Source organism: Fusarium poae, chromosome 2, assembly GCF_019609905.1.
Source record: "Fusarium poae strain DAOMC 252244 chromosome 2, whole genome shotgun sequence".
Classification (NCBI taxonomy): Eukaryota; Fungi; Ascomycota; class Sordariomycetes; order Hypocreales; family Nectriaceae; genus Fusarium; species Fusarium poae.
The window spans coordinates 9,337,906-9,357,742 of record NC_058400.1 but is presented as its reverse complement, the minus strand read 5'-3'; the positions used below and the strand labels follow the sequence as shown (position 1 = coordinate 9,357,742).

The 19,837-nt window shown below is 45.3% G+C and overlaps 4 protein-coding genes across 4 annotated transcripts; 1 reads left to right on the top strand and 3 right to left on the bottom strand.

The window, feature by feature from the left end:
- Positions 1 to 43: 43 nt before the first annotated feature.
- On the bottom strand, positions 44 to 1,677 carry FPOAC1_007194 (uncharacterized protein; the record flags this gene model as incomplete). The annotated part of the gene is made up of 2 exons (XM_044851662.1): positions 44 to 631; positions 679 to 1,677. 2 exons carry the CDS (start codon positions 1,675 to 1,677, stop codon positions 44 to 46), a joined length of 1,587 nt encoding a protein of 528 aa, XP_044710374.1.
- A 501-nt stretch (positions 1,678 to 2,178) lies between these two features.
- Positions 2,179 to 3,170, bottom strand: FPOAC1_007193 (uncharacterized protein; the record flags this gene model as incomplete). The annotated part of the gene is made up of 3 exons (XM_044851661.1): positions 2,179 to 2,333; positions 2,386 to 2,653; positions 2,700 to 3,170. 3 exons carry the CDS (start codon positions 3,168 to 3,170, stop codon positions 2,179 to 2,181), a joined length of 894 nt encoding a protein of 297 aa, XP_044710373.1.
- Positions 3,171 to 3,939: 769 nt separating this feature from the next.
- Positions 3,940 to 6,421, bottom strand: FPOAC1_007192 (uncharacterized protein; the record flags this gene model as incomplete). Its single annotated transcript, XM_044851660.1, has 3 exons — positions 3,940 to 4,639; positions 4,688 to 4,941; positions 6,044 to 6,421. The coding sequence occupies 3 exons, from the start codon at positions 6,419 to 6,421 to the stop codon at positions 3,940 to 3,942; spliced, it is 1,332 nt and encodes a 443-aa protein (XP_044710372.1).
- A 1,270-nt stretch (positions 6,422 to 7,691) lies between these two features.
- Positions 7,692 to 8,351, top strand: FPOAC1_007191 (uncharacterized protein; the record flags this gene model as incomplete). Its single annotated transcript, XM_044851659.1, has 2 exons — positions 7,692 to 8,082; positions 8,137 to 8,351. 2 exons carry the CDS (start codon positions 7,692 to 7,694, stop codon positions 8,349 to 8,351), a joined length of 606 nt encoding a protein of 201 aa, XP_044710371.1.
- Positions 8,352 to 19,837: the final 11,486 nt, after the last annotated feature.

Genomic DNA, 19,837 nt, shown 5'->3' with positions numbered 1-19,837 from the left:
GCTTTAAATTGCTTTAAATTGCTTCCAATTACTATCAAATACACTAGAACCGATGATCAAATTCCTCCACATTTTCCGATGGAATACTTTCGAGTATATCAACATCAATATCATATGTTGCCAAATGATCTCGTACGCGATTTATACCACCCGTAGGGATATCCAAAAGCCCAATAAAAGGCTCTTTCTTTAGGGTAATATATATCTCCAATTGAGCCCGTAAAAATAGGTATACTGAATACTTTGGTTGCATAGGGCTATCAATTGGGAAGTTATCTTGACCTTCAAGGATAGTATTACAAACTGCAATTGTATCCTTGGGCAAATACGCATCCAAATCAATAGAATCGCTTTCAAAGATATTCAAAAGGGTCTGTAGTCGATCCATTGGAATAGCTTCTGCATAGCTTTTGGAGTCCTTTGCTTCTGGCTGGAAGTAAAGATTCCAAGGTTGCCCTGGGTTCACATGAGGTCTATTGGCCTGTTTGCGTATATAGTGCACATTCCATATACGTACGAACTCAGTGAGCTCTTCTCGTATAATTGGCATATATAGATATAATATAGCAATACGGTCTGATAGATAATCATGTGAAAACTGGCCTTCAGCAGTAATAATACTGAAGTATTCCTATAGATTATTAGTTATAATATTAAATAATAAGTAAATATACGTACGCGCCAAAACTTAGCCCTTCCTTTACTTAATCGAAGCCACCAGCTTTCAATCTTCTCATTATGCGTACTTTTGCCATAGATCCAAACATCGTCAAATTGCACTTGATCCAGTGTCGTATTATTCCGTTTACGTACTTGCGCTTGCGAAAGGTAATAATGTGCACCGGCCATTAAAAGAGTCTCATTGCCACGATCAGACCGAATAAGATACGGCATAGTCTCCCGTTGTTGAAGGGCATAAAGATACTGCTCTACAACACTTCGTGATGTATTTGCTGATATACCACAATAGAACCACGTAATATACCGTGAATAAGCATCAATTGCAGCATAAATCTCAATGCCCCAAGCCTTTAACTTATCATATGCATCAAGGGACCAAATAAAGTCAGGCCCAGCTGGTGCCCACCCGGTTCGGCGATGCTTCATCGTATGCCATCGATCGGATACGTTCGTAGGCATAAATTCTCGATAACATTCATAGAGGGCTTTGCGGCTTAGGATAAATTGGTGCTGGCGTACGTAAACATAGAGGTATGTACGACCAAAGGTTTGAAGCTTTGTATGCAATTCGTTTTCGTTTTCGAAGAAATTGTATAATTTGGTCTTTATCGTAGAAGACATTTCTGGTGTTTGACGCCTCCAAAGCCCCAAATCTCGTCGAATACGCTCAAGGCCGGTCTTTGTAATAATAAAGCCTTCCGTTTGTAGTCGTAGAAGCATATAACGGTCATTGAGGACCTGATCGTAGAATAATTCTGTAATTCGTCGACGTAGTTGCTCTGAATCTTCTGTGTTTTTGACCTGTTGACTGCCTAGGGAAGAGTCTAAAGCCCATTGTTGTATAGACCGATATAATGTTGAACGGCCTACTCTGATATTGAACTGATTCGTAAGGGACTCTAGAATCTGCCTTATTGTTAATTGATCAGTGTATTTCCACTGTTCAATTTGAACACGAAATGGTTCAAGATTAACCGTAGGGCGACCAAAAGACATAATACGTAAAGATAATCTTTCAGAATTATAACTAGAAAAGAAAAGAGAATAAAGGAAAAACGTAAAAGGTTTTGAGGGATTTAATTATAAAAATTGAAGTAAAAATGCTACGTACGTAATTGCCCTAGTTTAGAGGGGAATCGTACGATTACGTACGTAGCATTTTTACTTCAATTTTCAGATTACGTACGTAGCACTTTTACTTTAATTTTAACTTCTATACTAAGGCAATTTTATATATATAGTATATTCACTGTAAACATATAATAAAGCAAAGAATTTCATTAAACGACCTAAGGGTATCGTACTGCTTCGTATGCCTATATAATAGGGCTTCGTATCCCTACGTATCTGTAACTGTGGTCCCCATTGCCAGCAAATTAATCGTTCCCTCGTAAATCATCAAAAATAGCCTTCAGACTTTTAAGTCAAAGGCATACAGTAAAAGACCCTACTACAAATTAGTATACAATAATACGTAAATATATATGTTACGTACGTTCAAGTATGCTTCTTCTTCTTCTTGTCAGTAGCCTTACGGAAGATAGCAGCAATCTTGAGGCAGGTCTTGCGGTCAATACCCTCCAAGATGTCTGAGCCGCTGTCGTCATCGTCCTCGTCGTCGCTCTTGGCATGCTTACGCTTGCGGGGAGAGTCTAAGAAAAAGTCAGTATAATTAAATAGAAAAACATATAGCTTCGTACGTACTCGTAAAGGAGCAGGCGGCACCAGAGCGATTCCAATCACAATTGGCACAGGAGGAGGCACCGTTTCCAACAATACAGCCAATTAGTGCTCCGTTGCCCTTCAAACACTTCTCGCACACCTTGGGGTTGCCATCGTCGTCCATTACCTCCTCGCCAAAGAGATAGCGAAGCATAGCGTCGCAGTTCTGCGTACTAGTAAAATTGAGAACGTACTCAATCTCACTCTTTTCCTTCGACTTCTTAGTACGCAATACGAGAGGTCGAGGTTCCTATACGTGTAAGTACGTAAACATATTATATCAATATAGTGTTTACCTGATCTTTCTTGACTGCCTCAAGACCTTTGACAGAGCAACCTCGTAGGGCACGCAAAAAAGCCCAAATGGTAAACTTCTTAGCTTCTTGAGGCCGTACGGAAGTGCGAAAGTCGATTTCAGAAATTGCAATGCCAAAGAGCTTTTCCGGAAGAAGCTGTGCAGCCTGGGGACCGAATTCCTTCAAATTGGTTACGTGCGTAATCGTAACATCGTCATCGTCGTCAGTCTCACTTCCGTCGTCATCTTCGTTCTCGTTCGCAGGCGTACGAGGGGGCGGTTTCTTGCGCGGAGGAGTCTTCTTGCTTGACTTAGCAGAATTGGTAGGCGTAGAAGACTCGGCCGTATCGTTGAGTACGGTTTCCTCAGTTTCGGAAGTAGGCACATTCGTACGGGATCGTGATGCCTTCTTTGCCCTTCCACGAGCAGCCTTGCCACTCTGCGCCGACTTAGCAGCACTTCGAGGGGCCATCGTAGTAGGCAGTACGAGAGGGTAGATTCGCGAATTCGGTGTGGTTTGGGTGCTTTGCGTAGCACACCTATTTCACACGCGTCAGTTTTCAAGATTCAATTTGAAGGGCAGCTTTTTTCGGTCGCAAATGGTGTAAATAGGGTAAAAAATAGTGCAAATTGAAGCTTGAAGCAATGCGAAACCGAATATCGTGATATCAGGTCATGAAAGGGCGTATTGGGGGTGCTATTGGGGTTCAAAGGAAGGGTATTCTTACCTTGTTGTGTGTTGTGTGGAGAAGGAAAAAAAAGGAAAGGAAGCTATCACGAAATTGATAGCGCGATCGCGTGGGCACGTGACCTGCTTACGTCAGCGAACCTTATCTTATCTAACGATCACAAAAAATATCTCTCTAACGGGTCCGTACGGAAGGGGTTATTATATCAAAAAAATGTCGTATCCGCACTTTTGGGACACTGCTCCCTGTGGCCTTCCGTACATGTGGGCCCGAAGGGCCCAGGCGAGCCAACCTAGCAAGCTAGGTTGGGCACAAAATCGTGAGACACGCACAAATTCGTGAGACATCGGAAGGGCCCGCTTTTTGGTGCGATTTTCAGCTTTTTGGATATTCCGTGCATCACAAGGCGTCCAAAAATGTAAGTTGAAAGGCGAAATCGGTAGTTTGAAGCTGCTCGTGATGATAGATTGACTATTGAATATCTGAAGGCCGGGGAAGTGACTGTTTGAGCACCCAGGCTATGCTGCTTTGCAGGACAATTCCCCATACAAATTATAGTATATCTGCGTCTTCTGTGGCCCTGTAACTGGATTCTGCAACTATTATTTCCTCCCTGATGAGATCTCGAAGTGAATCGTGAAGTTGAGTGTGGCGTTGAAAGGGGCAGGGTGTAGAGAAACCGGGCCAAGGAGAGGACAACGGTGACTCGTGATTAGGAAGGCAGGGCGGCGATGAGGGCATCTCCACGTCGTTAAGGCATGACAAATCGAGAAGTGGGAGTATTTCTTCTTCTTCTTCTTCTTCTTCTTCTTTATCGCTTTCTTCGCTGGCGAGCGGATGCGTAAGTTGGAAAATAACACTATCGTCACTTCCGGGGAGGGCTGACCAATCTACCGCGTTGAGCGGCTTCCCTGCGAAATTGGCATTGCGAATAGATTCTCTAACTTCCTGCGGTAATTGTGTATCTATCATAAAGCCGTCAGTCTTCTCATTCAGTAACTCGGTCATTTTGGATCGCTGAGTATCCATAGAAAGGTAATCTTTATCCTTCCCGGTGTGTTGAAGCCATTTCTTGAACTGTAGCTTCTTTAGAACGCCGTTCACGATGACTTCCTTGTTATCCCGCCACTCTGATTTGAAGCGCTCGATTTCTCGGATCGCGATACTGCGTGCGGTACGGAGTTGAGATTTCCCCTCTTTGGCGCGAGTCTCTGCGATAAAGGATTCTTGTTGATCACGTATTTCTTGCAGACTCACGTTGTGAATATAATCCCCTATAGGCTTTGCTTTCTTCCCTCACTTTCTCTTATTGTATTGCTTCTCAATACGACTTCGCCGATCGTCAGCATATCTCTTAATCGTATCCTCTAGCAGCATAGCTTCGTTGACGATGTTGCGGATATTCTTGAGACCAGCGCGAGTGGGAGAACTGAGGATATCGTGATATCTCTCTCCAGCGTGTTTGGCGGTATCAGAAGCGGCGGAAAATCGTCCTTCTGGAGGCAGAAGAGAGGCGTATGCAGGATCAACCGCTTGCTTCGATTTCAGCTGCTTCTGGAGAAGATATGAGACTGCAGGTTGGTCTGTAGGTGGAAAAATCCCTGATTTTTCGAAGCCTGAGATAATATGAGCACGAGTGAACCCTTCATTAAAGATTTCCTTTTTTTGCCCTAATCAGCATACATTTTGCAGAAGAAAAAGGATTATTAACTTACCATAAAGGCACCAGCAAAGTCACGGCGGTTAAATGAGAGATTTCCCTGCCGCAATGCCTAACGAAGCTTCTTCTGATGCGCATTCTTCATCCACTGAAATACTCCAACATCCATCGGCTGCAGCTTATGCGTTGAATGAGGAAGCAAAAAGGCAACGAGGATATCGAATTTAATGCAGTACTCACGGAAGGCAAAGGCGCCGTGCCCGGTGAAGCCGTCGATAATAAGAAGCGGCCAGGTCTTCTCTGCAGGTGTGCGTTCCTTCGGAGGCATATCAAATGAAATGTGATGCTCGAGCGGTTTCCTAAGATGCTCATCACATCCAAAATACTCTTCAAATGATAGCTGACGATCCTGTACAGTAGCAGATTTCCCCCAAGAATGCCGGTTGAACTCCATCGCCCACTCGAGCGTGATATCGCCGTTCGAGAACGCCGACTCTGACTGTGCAAAGCGCATATTCGGATCACCGTCGATATACGCCCACTCCAAAGTAGGGAAAGACTTAAAGATAAGCCAGGGAGGAATCGTATCTCCTATAGCATTTCCGGTACCAATAACTGTGCAGGTTTCTCGGTCGGCAGGAGAAAGAACCTGGGCAGGCTCGCAGTATTCCTACTCTAACTCCCGCCTGGTCAGCATTCCAAATCTCAGAAGCGCCGATCTGCAGCTTCGTGATGAGTTCAGCAAGCCGTTTAAACCACTCCTTTACATCGTCAATGCCTGCAACTTCCCACGCTTCACGGGACTTATCTAACGACTTCATGTAACGGTTGCACCTAACCGTTAGGCCACAGGGCAAAAGATCGGGCTATAATCACTGTGCTAGCGATCATAGTGGTGCTTACAGCTGCCTATAGGGGCCAATCGTAACACTTCAGAATCGATTTATCTAGCTCAGGATGATCGTCACGGAAGCGGCGATACCACATTCTGCTCACAGGCTGCGCATCAGGGTTTCTGCGGAGGCGCAGCGTGTTGGCTGCATCTTCAACTTCGCCTTTGCAAGCAGGAAGTCCTGATCTTTCCATCCACATCACGAAAGCGACGATAGCTTCCTCTTCTTCATCTGTCAGGATTCTCGGGCGACCAGCGGTCTTGAAAGCGATATCGTTCAAATCAGAGGAATTTGCAGCTTCTAGCTTCTTCACGATCCGTTGAATAGTTGCACGAGAGGAGCCGTGATGCCGTGCCTCGGCATTGCGAAGAGAAAGAGGCTGCTTGCTGACTTTGGAAGCATCGCGAGATAAGCCCTTTTGGTGCCGGGCACGAGAAAGAACAACCGCTTGCGCAGCTTTTAGATTTGCCTGTGACGGCATAATGAGGTTAGACACAATTTGTGCTCTTTTCACTGATTTCTGTCCTGACTTTAGGCGTTTTCACATACAAAAAGGCACAAAAAGGCGACACGGGCAGGTGCGGGGTCTGTCTCACGATTTTGTGCCCAACCTAGCAAGCTAGGTTGGCTCGCCTGGGCCCTTCGGGCCCACATGAGCCAACGGGTAGTTAGTTATATTACATACGTTGCAAAGCTTTGAGCTACCACCTCAAACACGATAAGAACCATCCAGGGTTATGACCAGAGCACCAATGAGATGGTAAAGCGCCCCTGCTATCGCTGAAAGTGGAGTCGCGGCAGTTTCGTCAAGTACCCACTTTCAAGTGAAAGAGGAAAACAGGGGTGATGGCCCAATCAAGACGCGTAAACGTCCTTTTTCACTTGAATTTGGAGCTGGAATAATGATGTAGCTCCACTCACAGTTGACAGAAGATGAAAAATTAAACGATGATACTATACATATTGTCAGTGAAGCCTTCAAGCCCAAAAGGTGGTTATTTTGGCGCTCTGGGTGTTTTCGAGGGAACTTGTCTAGGCTTAGCAGTGATACCAACAGGCGATCCCCATCGCAGCTCGCAATCTAACCCCAAAGTGTCAGGGTTCAAATTCACGACAACATCTGGGCTCAGTGTAGTAGTGGAATCAGGGGTTGCACGTTGCGCAAAAAGATCCGTGCATGAGTGCACGGATCACTAGGTGATCCTAATTACACCAGAAAGTCTTATCAACAACGAGATGAACAATTGCACTATCTGGAGATTTCTTTTGCAGCCGTGCCCACACATCATGCCACAATGATTTTCATGACAGATTAGAACTGATTCAAAAGACCTAGCGACTCAATAGCTCTGAGTCAGTGCCAAGATGGCGCAGAATCTGTACTGCGTAGTTAGTAAAGGCAAAGTGGGACTCAAAACACTGGGACGGGGTGATCAAGAATGACAAAAGATACCTATGGCAAGTTCTCGCAAGCGCCTCAATTAAAACAAAGTCTTTATAAACCTCGGCCAGATGAACAATCCGGTCAATAGGGGCATTGACGACGGGCCGACATGGACACTAGGTTCAATGCGGTGATATAAGCTCTCAGCCACAAGTCACAACTGCAAATATTATCCCACAATGCCTGATCAATGAGTATAGCAAAAAGCTGCCTAAAAGATGACTCATTAGACCGCCCTCACGGGTATAAAAAGCTCTAATCACTCGGCCAAGATCCGACATGTGGAGAATAGTGGGGGTTTATTGACATGACAAAGTTTGATCTTCAGCCTGACCAGGGTTCAAATCCACGACACATCTGGGCTCAGTGTAGTGTCGTGGATTTGAACCCTGAGCCTGACTGGCACCCTGCGATTCAGCTCCTGGCGCTAGGGAGACCTAGACCGCCTGGCACACAGGGAAGAGCGGCACTTGTAGACCATAGGGCAGTGGAGTTCCAGATGGCACGCATTAAGGTCATGCGGGTTCATTTCTATCCGAGGAGACATAAAAACGAAGCGACGCAGAAGAGTAAATACAAAAAGTATACAATATCGTACCCATACAGTTCAGAACCTGTCCCAGACCCTGGACACAGCCAGGATCCTTTGCAAGCTAACAAATCTATCAATATGCCAGAGAGTATCCATAATCCCAAAAGTTTGTAACATCCCCTGTCGCCAACTCTTCGTGCTGCCACTAAGACTTCTTGAGACACGACAGATCCGGGTACTGAGGCCAAGAAGACGGCCAAGATATATTTCAGTTATTTGTATGATGAAGTTCAGAGACTAAAAGATGAAGAAGATCGAGATCGGTGGATTCAGGAGCTGGCGGAACGAAATGATTTTCTGGAGAATGAAATACAACGAATGGCAGAAGAGATCAAGCGATTGAGCCCCAAGAAAGAAAAGGAGGTCGACAAATAGAAGTAATTATTGTTGTTTATGGCTTTGGTTATAGAATATATTCTACAGTCTTGTAATACTGTATCTCTGTAGGCTCAGGGGCTATTCCGTTCGCTTCGATGAATTATAAATACTTGACGTTGATCTAGAGTTCCCAGTCCCTCGTCTCCAATTCCTGGCTACACATGCGTACGAACCCTTTTACCCGAGGACATATTCGAAACAAGTATTTTCCATGAAGTAAAGAAGTCTCCAAGTTCTGGCGAGGGGCTTATCAGTTGCAAGGAGAATGCTTGTATAGCATCAATCGTCAAAGTACGGACGGATAACACCCGCTTTTTTTTTCTTTTTTTTTCTTGATATCGCTCCCGAATCGAGCTCCAAAGCTGGATAGAAATAAGGACCTCGGATTTGGTGTAGGGACCATGGTTATCTTTGAGATGTACTCCCGACGTAGCAAGTTTCTCGAGTCAAGAACACTACCTAGCCCACAAGAGTCGACCAATTTTACAGCCCTTTTTTACATCGAAGGACTAGTGACCAGGGTTCAAATCCACGGCACTCCACGACACATTTGTGAATATGGCATGGATAGGGGCCCCATAGGGACACGGGTACCCGAGGCTCCAAAATTTTCACGGGTACCCGGCGCCCGCTACAGAGGCGCCCGGACGCGCAAATCATGTCAGCATTCAACCGAGGCAACAACACAACGGCAGAGATCAGGGGCTGCCTCCATGGCTCAGGCAGCATTCCCTAATGATGTGCTCCCGTCAGAGGGCACATAAGACTCTCGGGAGGCTCTTCTTCTAACCATAAACTCTTGGGCGAAGCCTAGAGGCTACGCATTCGCGGCGGGAAAATCTTTCAAAACTCCAAACGGCCGAGTGAAAGTTGTATTTGCGTGTGATCGGAACAAGCCTCCGCCACGTGCATCTGTCGGACGAACACGACGCACATGTAGCCGAGGAACTGGTTGCAAGTTCTCAGTACTTGCCAAACAATCTCTAGTGGGAAATTCATAGGTCTTGAGTCACCAACCGAGCCAGAGGCTGTTGGAAGTACCTACCAAGGTTACCCCTCACATCATGATCAAAGTTTAATAATACATAGAAGGTTCGAGAACTCAAGGATAACTCAAGTATGAAAGAACTTGATGATTCTTGAATAGAAGAACAATAATTAACAATTTAATTTTTATACACAAGTGCACCCGGCATGACTGCGCATCATAACAACAGCCGATTGACGTCTCCTTTTATTCTGCGTTGCGCTAACTCCATGTCGGCGCTAGCTAACCCCAAGTTCAATTGCCTCTTAATCAAGGTTCCGATCAACTACACCAACTACACTTTTCGACCCAGAGTAGTGTAAGGCGTCGTCTAGGCGCACAGGACCTGTGTGCTAGGGGCACAGCCCCCTGACTAAGCATTTCCCGTTGAATTAGAAATTGACTGAATGTACTAACGCATGCCATACCGATTCGTCTTATATGTGCAGTGTGATTCAGGATGAGCAAATAAAACTGCTGTAACCCGTCCTACGCTATCTACCTGCATACGATTCCAAAAGCCTTCTTGATCTAGCTGGTTAATAAGAGCATGCATTGTGTTCTGGCCAAAACGAGATGATCGTCGAGCTTCTGCAATGCTGTTGGCATGCTTGGAAATCGATCGTATAGATCGATTTCCAGATTTGAACGATCGATTTAAATCGATCGTCACCTTCAGTTGATCGATATCAATCGATCACTAGTCGATCGGTTATCATATCGATCGATTTCAAGCCCTAAACGATCGATTTGTATCGAGCATCACCACCGCTCGATCGATATCGATCAACTGAGGGCGACAATCGATCGATCTAGCAATCGATATCGATCGATGACCAATTAGATCAGTTCTGGGTTTCGCTATCCCTATCTACCCTTATCCTGCCTACCAGTTGAAGAACTTGCCTCCAATTCTCGCCTTCAAGTAGACTAAGAGGAAGAGTCGGCCGGTAGATGCCGGCTTTGCTCCAGGATCGAAGACACTGGGACATGCCCACAATATGCCGTCGTAAACGTGACCTCAGTGGTGTTATCATCCTCCCACAACTGCTAAAGTCTCTCTCCGTTTCTGCCGAGGATGATGGGATAGTAAGAAAGTCAACGGCCATGTACGACAGCCGAGGAAAACGTATAGCACCAACGTCTCTCCACCAACCAATCGGATCAGCTTTGTATGCCATGTTGTCAACTGGTGGCTCTGACAGATACTGGTCAAACTCGTCTTGTGGCGATATCGCCGCCGCTGGTTGTCGCTTGCACTGTCGCCCTTGAGAATCAGAACTGCCCGTAGCCAATGAGCGACTGAAGGCCAGCCGGCGTTCAATATAGTCCAAGGCACTCGTAGCCTCTGCTGCCGAAACGGTCCCAGACCCCGCCCCATAAGCCTTGTTCTTGTATTTGTCTTCCCATATGGTCGTTAGGCTTCTCTCATACCTTCTCCTCCATTCTGATGTCTGACGAGTCGGGAGTTGGTCCCAAAGCCGTTCGAGAGCTCGCCATTTCTTACAAGGATGGAATATAACGGCCGCTACATTAGCAGTGGAGCTCAGCTTGCCATAGTACTCGTTCAGCTTCTTCCATCCGAGCTTGATGTAAACCTTCAGAAGTCTCCGAGTGTTCACATCCATGTCGTTGAACAGTTGCACCTCTTCCATGATCTGATCCTCGTTCTCTTCAATCATCACTCCTTGAACGGCCAGCTCGAGGTGATCAAGGAGCATCTCCACCGTTGGGAAATACTCGTCGAATCCCCCTGAAGTTGAGCGTTTGCCAGCAATACCCTCACCTTGTAGTTGCCTTGAGGCGACCCTGAAAGGCTGAAGGATCCTCTGGAGCGCAGCAACAACTTTCCACTCCTCAAGAGAAAGTTTTTCTTTCAGTATCGCAGGTTTGTCTTGGTCTTTACCCCCTTGGGTAACCCAACGTTCCTCAATAGTCGAAGCAATAAATACATAATCCGTGGTCCTCGGTTTGTTCCGGAGGAAGCATCTCTCGCAGACCCATACTATCTTGCGAGTCCGTGGCCTATTATCCTTCATTCTGAATCCGAAATGCCACCACCATGTCCGCTCTCGAGAAGAGCCATGGCCTATCGTAAACCCTAGAGGGATTCTAGACCGGATCGTCCGACGATCCGATTCTGGCGCCAGCCAAATCGCCGTTTCTGCACAGACCACGTAGTGGGGCATGCCAAGCGCAGCGAACGATCCAGTTTACGAAAACTAGATCGTCAAATTCCCTGCTGTCAGCAAATACAGCGCCGTGATTGGCTAAGCTTACAGTCATATAAGTGCCTGCTTAATTAACTAAAACTGCTTACTATACCTACTTTAAATAAAAGAACTATAGCTTATTAAATCCTCCTTAATATAATAATTAATAATAAATAAAATAAGCTATTAAATTAAAACTTATTAATTTATTAATAATTAATATATTTATTTAAAAATATTTAATTATACTTTAAAGATATTATTAAATAAATATTTATATTTAAAAAATAAAAACTATATATAAATAAATATAAATAACTATATTTATATATATATAAATAATAACTATATATATATAAATAATAACTATATATATATAAATAAGAAGAATTAAAAATAAATATATATTTTATTATCTCTATATTTATTAATATTAATAATTTAAAACCTTTATATATATAAATAGTAATTATTAATACTATTAAGTATATATATATTAATAATATAGATATAAATAATATAAATAATATAAATAATATAAATAATATAAATAATATAAATAATATAAATAATATAAATAATATAAATAATATAAATAATATAAATAATATAAATAATATAAATAATATAAATAATATAAATAATATAAATAATATAAATAATATAAATAATATAAATAATATAAATAATATAAATAATATAAATAATATAAATAATATAAATAATATAAATAATATAAATAATATAAATAATATAAATAATATAAATAATATAAATAATATAAATAATATAAATAATATAAATAATATAAATAATATAAATAATATAAATAATATAAATAATATAAATAATATAAATAATATAAATAATATAAATAATATAAATAATATAAATAATATAAATAATATAAATAATATAAATAATATAAATAATATAAATAATAAAAATAATATATATAATTTATATAATATAAATAAATATATAAGTATAATAATTATATATATTTTAAAGAAATGTTCAAGTAATAAAATAAAAAGAATTACTTATAATAATAATATAAAAACTTCTTTATTATATATATATAATAGTATTACTTATATAAATAATAACTATATATATATATAAGTAATAGCTTTTTATAAATAAATAATAAAAATATATAAATATAAATAATATAAAAATATAAAAAATATAGAAATATAAATAATATATATATATAAATAAAACTTAAATATAAGTAATATATAAATATAAGTAATAATAAGTATATATATATAAATAATATTAATATATAAATATAATAACCAGTATTATAATAATTAAAATTCTAGACTATAATTATAATATTAATATAAATAATAAAAATTAAAAGTATATATAAATATTATTCCCTATATAGATATTAATAATTCTAAATATATATATTAATAATAATTACTAACTATATATATAAATAATAATAAATATATATTTATAAATAATAATAAATATATATTTATAAATAATAATAAATATATATTTATAAATAATAATAAATATATATTTATAAATAATAATAAATATATATTTATAAATAATAATAAATATCTATATATTATAAATATGTCACAGCTCGAAGTCAGACCAACCTACCCTAGAGCCACAAGTGGATCAGATCACGTGGCGATAGCGTTATCGCCGTAACCTTAGTTAGACCGCCAGTCAGATCCTGAACGTAGCTCCTTGAGCTACGTCTTGTTAATAGAGCCTGACCTGCCTGCAGTGCCTATCCGTAGCAATAGAACCTATTACGCCCGAAGCGTTCCCTGTCCACCCGTACCGCCGGACTCAGCCCGTGACACTACGTAGCTCCTAACCGTTGGACACCGAACGCGATGTCTGCCCGCCCGCTCCCGCCCTTCCTGCCGGACAGCGTCGAGTCATTCCGTGACCATGCCCCGGAACACCTAGACGATTGGTTCGAATACTTCCGGAACGTTTATACCTACGCCGAGAACGCCCAGAACCGTATATCCCAGCTGGAGAATGAGACCCAGAACATGAAGGATAAACATCAAGGACTCGAACAATCCCTGCAACAAATCACCACTGAGCGTAACTTTGCCCGAGCCCAGCTCGAGTACACTGAGCAACAACACGAGAAGGCCCTAAAGAGGAAGGACGACGACATCTTCGAGGCCCGCCTCGCCGAACGTCGCGCCCTCGATGCCACCCGACCTACCGTACCTACTATCCGTGAACCCCCCGAGACTAGCGCTCCCGCTGAGCTTCGTGTAGCGACTCCTATGGGAACGACTCCTCCGCCTTCTTCCCGATCTACCGAATCAACCAGTCTTACCGAACGATTACCCGACCCTGACAAGTTTGAGGGCGAACGGAGCGACCTACGCCGTTTCGTCTCCCAGATACACTCAAAACTAAAAGCTAACCACGACCGATTCCCGACACGCCTCGCCCGAATGTCCTATGTAACTGGCCGTCTTAAGGGACGCGCCTATGCACAAGTCCTACCGCACATTAAAGCTGGTGAATGCCAACTCCCCGACTACCAGGATATTATCGATCTACTAGAACGCGCTTTTGGAGACCCGAACCGGATCAATAATGCCCGCGCCGAATTATTCCGCCTTCGCCAGACTCACAAGGATTTCAGCACCTTCTTCGCCGAGTTCCAACGCCTCGCGCTGGAAGGAGAAATGTCAGAAGAGGCCCTCCCTACCCTGTTGGAACAAGCTGTCTCCCGAGAACTACGCGGAATGCTTATACACAACCCACCGCCTAGCTATAAATATCACGACCTAGCCACCTTCCTACAAGAATTGGAAAACCGACGACGCCGCTTCGCAGCGGAGCCACAGCCTGCGTCACGAAAGACGAATATGCCGCTGAAGGAGTACCCCCAGACACTCCGAAAGAAGTCCCCATCGCCTCGTAGAGGGAGAAGCCCCCCCGAAAACCGCCAACCAGCCGGAGAACCTATGGACCTCAGCAATCAGCGCCGCTATAACCGCCCTAACCAACGACGGGAGAACAACCAGTGCTTCCGTTGCGGTTCAGCCAACCACTACCTCCGCGACTGTCCCGAACCTGACACACGTCCAACCAGGCTCCGTCAAGCCACCTTCGCTTATAGCCCCAACCGCACCAGCCAGCCCCCGTCTCCACACTCGCCTACATCCAGCCGCGCCAGTTCCCGCCGATCTAGACACTCCCGAGGACGCCAGGAAAACGGGGTGAGCCTGTCTTAAGTCGGCGCCAGGCTCCCCTCCCCGCACCTACTGTACCGAAGATTAAACTGTCCGCCGCCTCCGTTCATGGAATCCCGATTGAGAACGAGAACAACCAACGTTCGAACCTGATGATACTGCCTGCCAGCCTCAATGTGGCCGGAAGAGAACCAATTCCGTCTTACGCTATGACCGATAGCGGAGCGGAAGGAAAAGGGTTTATCGACGAGAGCTGGGCTAAGTCCCAGAACCTGAAGTTTAGACCCCTGAAGAGAACCTTCGAGATTGAAGTGTTCGACGGGCGACCTGCCGAGAGCGGGAAGGTCGCCTACTACGTCCGCGCCGGACTCCGCATTGCCGATCACGAGCAGAAGAGCATGATCTTCTACGTGACCCAGCTAGCCAGCTACCCTATTGTCCTGGGAATGCCTTGGCTAAAGCAACACGACCCGCAGGTGGGCTTCGCGGCCCACACGTTCACATTTAACAGCCCGTACTGCCAGAAATTCTGCAACACCCCAACCAAGCCTACAAGGATTAAGGCTTTACAGACCGTCCCGAAGAAGTTCATGCGCCAGATGAAAGGGAGTATCCCACCAGCCTTGGAGGGAAAGGATATCCTCCCGGTTTCCCTGCGAACCGCCCGAATATACAGCCAGAAGGACCGTTACCGCCTCTTCACCGTCACCCTGAAGCAACTGGACTACCTGCTTAAGCCTGAGCCAGAGGCATTCGTGCTGCCGGAAGAACTTCGAGAGTTCCAGGACGTTTTCTCGCCTAAGGAGGCAGAGAAGCTACCACCGCACCGATCTGGAGACCACCACATCGAGCTAACCCCAGGAGGAAAACTGCCGTTTGGACCCTTGTATGGAATGTCCCGGAACGAACTGACAGCCCTACGAGAGTGGCTAGACGAGAATCTGCGTAAAGGATTCATCCGCCCAAGCTCGTCGCCTGTAGCCTCCCCGGTACTATTCGTCAAGAAACCCGGCGGTGGTCTACGCTTCTGCGTGGACTACCGAGCCCTGAATAATATTACGGTTAAGGACCGCTACCCGCTCCCCCTGATCAAAGAATCCCTGAATAACCTGTCTGGTATGAAATACTTCTCCCGTATTGACATCGTATCGGCCTTCAATAATCTGCGTATCAAGGAAGGCCAGGAGTACCTGACAGCATTCCGCACCCGATTCGGATTATATGAGTCACTGGTTATGCCCTTCGGCCTAACAGGAGCCCCCGCGACCTTCCAGCGGTACATTAATGATGCGCTGAGGGAATACCTGGATATATTCTGCACTGCGTACCTGGACGATATCCTGATCTATAGCCGGACCCGAGAAGAACATGTCGAGCAATTAAAGATGGTGCTTGAAAAACTGAGAGCTGCCGGGTTATTCGCAAACCCAGCCAAATGCGAATTCATGGTTACGGAAACCAAGTTCCTAGGCCTTATCGTGGGACGAGACGGCATCCGAATGGACCCTGCAAAGATCGAAACTGTTAAGAACTGGCAAACCCCGACCTGCCTGACAGATGTACAAGCTTTCACAGGATTTGCGAACTTCTACAGGAGGTTCATCCGTGACTTCTCTAAGCTTACAGCCCCGTTGAACCACCTGACAAAGAAAGACGTACCGTTCGTCTGGGACGAAACCTGCGAAAAGGCTTTCCGAGACTTGAAGGGAGCCTTCACATCAGCACCGATCTTACGCCCCTTCGATTGGACGAAGGACGTAATCCTGGAGACAGACGCCTCTGACTATGTATCCGCCGGTGTGCTGTCGCAATACGACGATGACGGAAGGCTGCACCCGGTAGCCTTCTTCTCCAAGAAGCATACGTCCACGGAATGCAACTACGAGATCTACGATAAGGAACTCATGGCCATTATTCGCTGCTTCGAAGAATGGAGACCCGAACTGGAGGGGCACCCTCACCGATAAAAGTGATCACGGATCACAAGAACCTGGAGTACTTTACGACGACGAAGTTACTTAACCGACGACAAGCCCGCTGGTCTGAGTTCCTGTCCCGATTTAATTTCCAGATCACATATCGACCTGGGAAACAGGGAGTTAAACCCGATGCCCTGACCAGGAGGTCAGAAGACCTCCCTAAAGAGGGGGGATGAGCGCTTAGCGCACCAAAGCCAGGTGGTACTAAAGAAAGAGAACTGGCAACTTCCGCCGCTACAAGTCCAGAGAGCCCGCATCCGCCACCCACTACAACAGAACCAACCCGCACCAACACCCGAGGAGCCGTCACTCTCAATAGAGCTACCAGAAGAGATCGACCGCTTGCTGAACGAAGGATACCAGACCGATGAAGACCTGCAGTCGATACTACAAGCCCTCAGGACCGACGCACCGCGACACCCGAAGATTACGCTTGCAGAGTGCAAGATCGTCCAGGAACGACTGTTGTACCGGGACCGCATCTATATCCCGAGCCACGACGCCCTCAAGACCGCCCTGCTGAAAGCCTGCCACGAACACCCTATAGCAGGACACCCAGGTCGTGCCCGCACTTATGACCTGCTTTCCCGGGATTACTACTGGCCCGGAATGTTGGCCTACATCGAACAATGGGTTAAGAACTGCCATACGTGTCGAAGAGCCAACCCAGCCCGAGAAGCGAAGCAAGGTGTGCTGAAACCCTTGCCTATCCCCGAACGAGCCTGGCAACATGTGTCAATGGATTTTATCACACATCTGCCGCCCAGCGAAGGAAATGACGCCATCCTGATTATAGCCTGCCGCCTGACCAAGATGAGACATATCATCGCATGCAAAGGAACCTGCGATGCCGAAGACGCAGCCCATTACTACCTGAAGGAAGTGTGGAAGCTACATGGGCTCCCACAGACTATAGTATCGGACCGGGGACCCCAGTTCGTAGCGGAGTTCTGGCAGAAGCTCACCAAACAACTGTCGATCAGCTCGCTACTATCCACCGCTTACCACCCTGAGACCGACGGACAGACTGAACGCCTGAACGCTGTGTTGGAACAGTACCTGCGAGCCTACGTGTCATACCTACAGGACGACTGGAACCGATGGCTCCCCCTGGCCGAGTTCGCAGCGAACTCCCTGAAATCCGAAACCACCGGCGTATCTCCGTTCTTCGCAAACTATGGATTCCACCCGCGAATGGGCTTTGAACCCACGATTACAGTCAGAGGAACCCCAGCCACTAGAGACGCAGAACAGTTCGCAAAGACGATGAACGACATCCTAGAGCACCTGAGATCAGAAAGCATTGCCGCACAAGCCCGTTACGAAGCCCAAGCGAACCGACACAGACGACCTGCCCGACGATACCAAGTAGGGGGACTCCAGTGTGGCTAGACGCCAGGAATATCAAGACCCTTAGGCCACAGAAGAAACTAGACTGGAAGAACATCGGCCCGTTAAAGATCGGCAAGGTCATCTCCCCGTACGCCTATCGACTGGAACTGCCCGCCAGCATGAAGATACACCCCGTGTTTCACACGAGCCTGCTAAAGCCAGCTGCCACCAATCCGCTGCCCGGTCAGAACGTAGACCCGCCACCGCCAGTAGAAGCCGAAGGAGTGGAAGAGTGGGAGGTTGAAGACATTGTGGATTCCCGATGGGACAGACGAGGCCGAGGAGGCCGCCCCAGGCTGAAGTATACTGTGAAATGGGCCGGATATGCAGACCCAACAGAAGTCCCTGCTGCTTACGTGGAGAATGCTGCAGAGATCGTGGCGAACTTCCACAGGAGATACCCTGACAAGCCCGGACCACAGTAGCCCGTCTCGGCAGAGCTCGATGCTAAAGAGGGGGGCACTGTCACAGCTCGAAGTCAGACCAACCTACCCTAGAGCCACAAGTGGATCAGATCACGTGGCGATAGCGTTATCGCCGTAACCTTAGTTAGACCGCCAGTCAGATCCTGAACGTAGCTCCTTGAGCTACGTCTTGTTAATAGAGCCTGACCTGCCTGCAGTGCCTATCCGTAGCAATAGAACCTATTACGCCCGAAGCGTTCCCTGTCCACCCGTACCGCCGGACTCAGCCCGTGACACTAGGCAGTGGATATATCCCCTAAAATGCCTTGGCTGAACGACTGATTACGCAACCAATCAACTTCTGTGGAATTATAGAGATAAGAGGCTGTGCAGGAGCAGGGCCCAGAAAACATCTAAATACCACATGAGAAGTGCATCTCCTCTACAGTTAACAAATCACTTTATTAAAATGACATGACTAGCCATTCGGATCTGTATAACCTCGCAGGCCGACACGCGCACCATGATTCCCCAAAAGTCTAAACACGGATCATACACTCCCCTGTCTTTGAGTTTTGCAAGTGTGAGAAAAGCTTTTGAACGAAGGCCCAAAACTCTGCAGGTTGGTATCACCAGTTCAATCTTGCTTTATAATAAGTAAGAGTTCCTATAGTAACGATTAGAACTAGCAACCCACAGCTACTAAGAATCACCCCAGTTATCATCGACCGAATAAGCCTTCTAAACAAATTCGGCTTATCAAAGTCAAAGATCAGCAGAAGCTGAATGCACCTCTAGAATTAGAGTTGAGCATTCACACTTTGAAGCACGCTCCAGAATTCTATGCTGTCTCATACACGTGGGGCAGTGGTGGACTATCAGAAACGGTCCTAATCAGATGGTGACTGAGAATTGTTATTACGCTCTGTCGCAGATACACTCACATTCTCAATCGTCGGCCTGCGGAGCTTTCAAGTCTAAAAGTGTCTATCTTTGGATCGACTCTATATGCATCAATCAGAATAATCTGAAAGAGAAGGGGTACCAGGTTGCGATGATGTTCGACGTTTCCACAAAGGCTATCAAGGTCTAGCCTGTGTTGGGCCACATGAAAATGACAGCGAGATACTTAACAAAGTGTTGGAAGAGACAAAATCCTTCCAGGGTACCCTCTATTCCAGCCGGGCAGATATCGTACAAGACGGTACCTTTACGCACGGTTCGCTTAACGAGGATATTAATGACTTTCTAGAGTCAAAGCA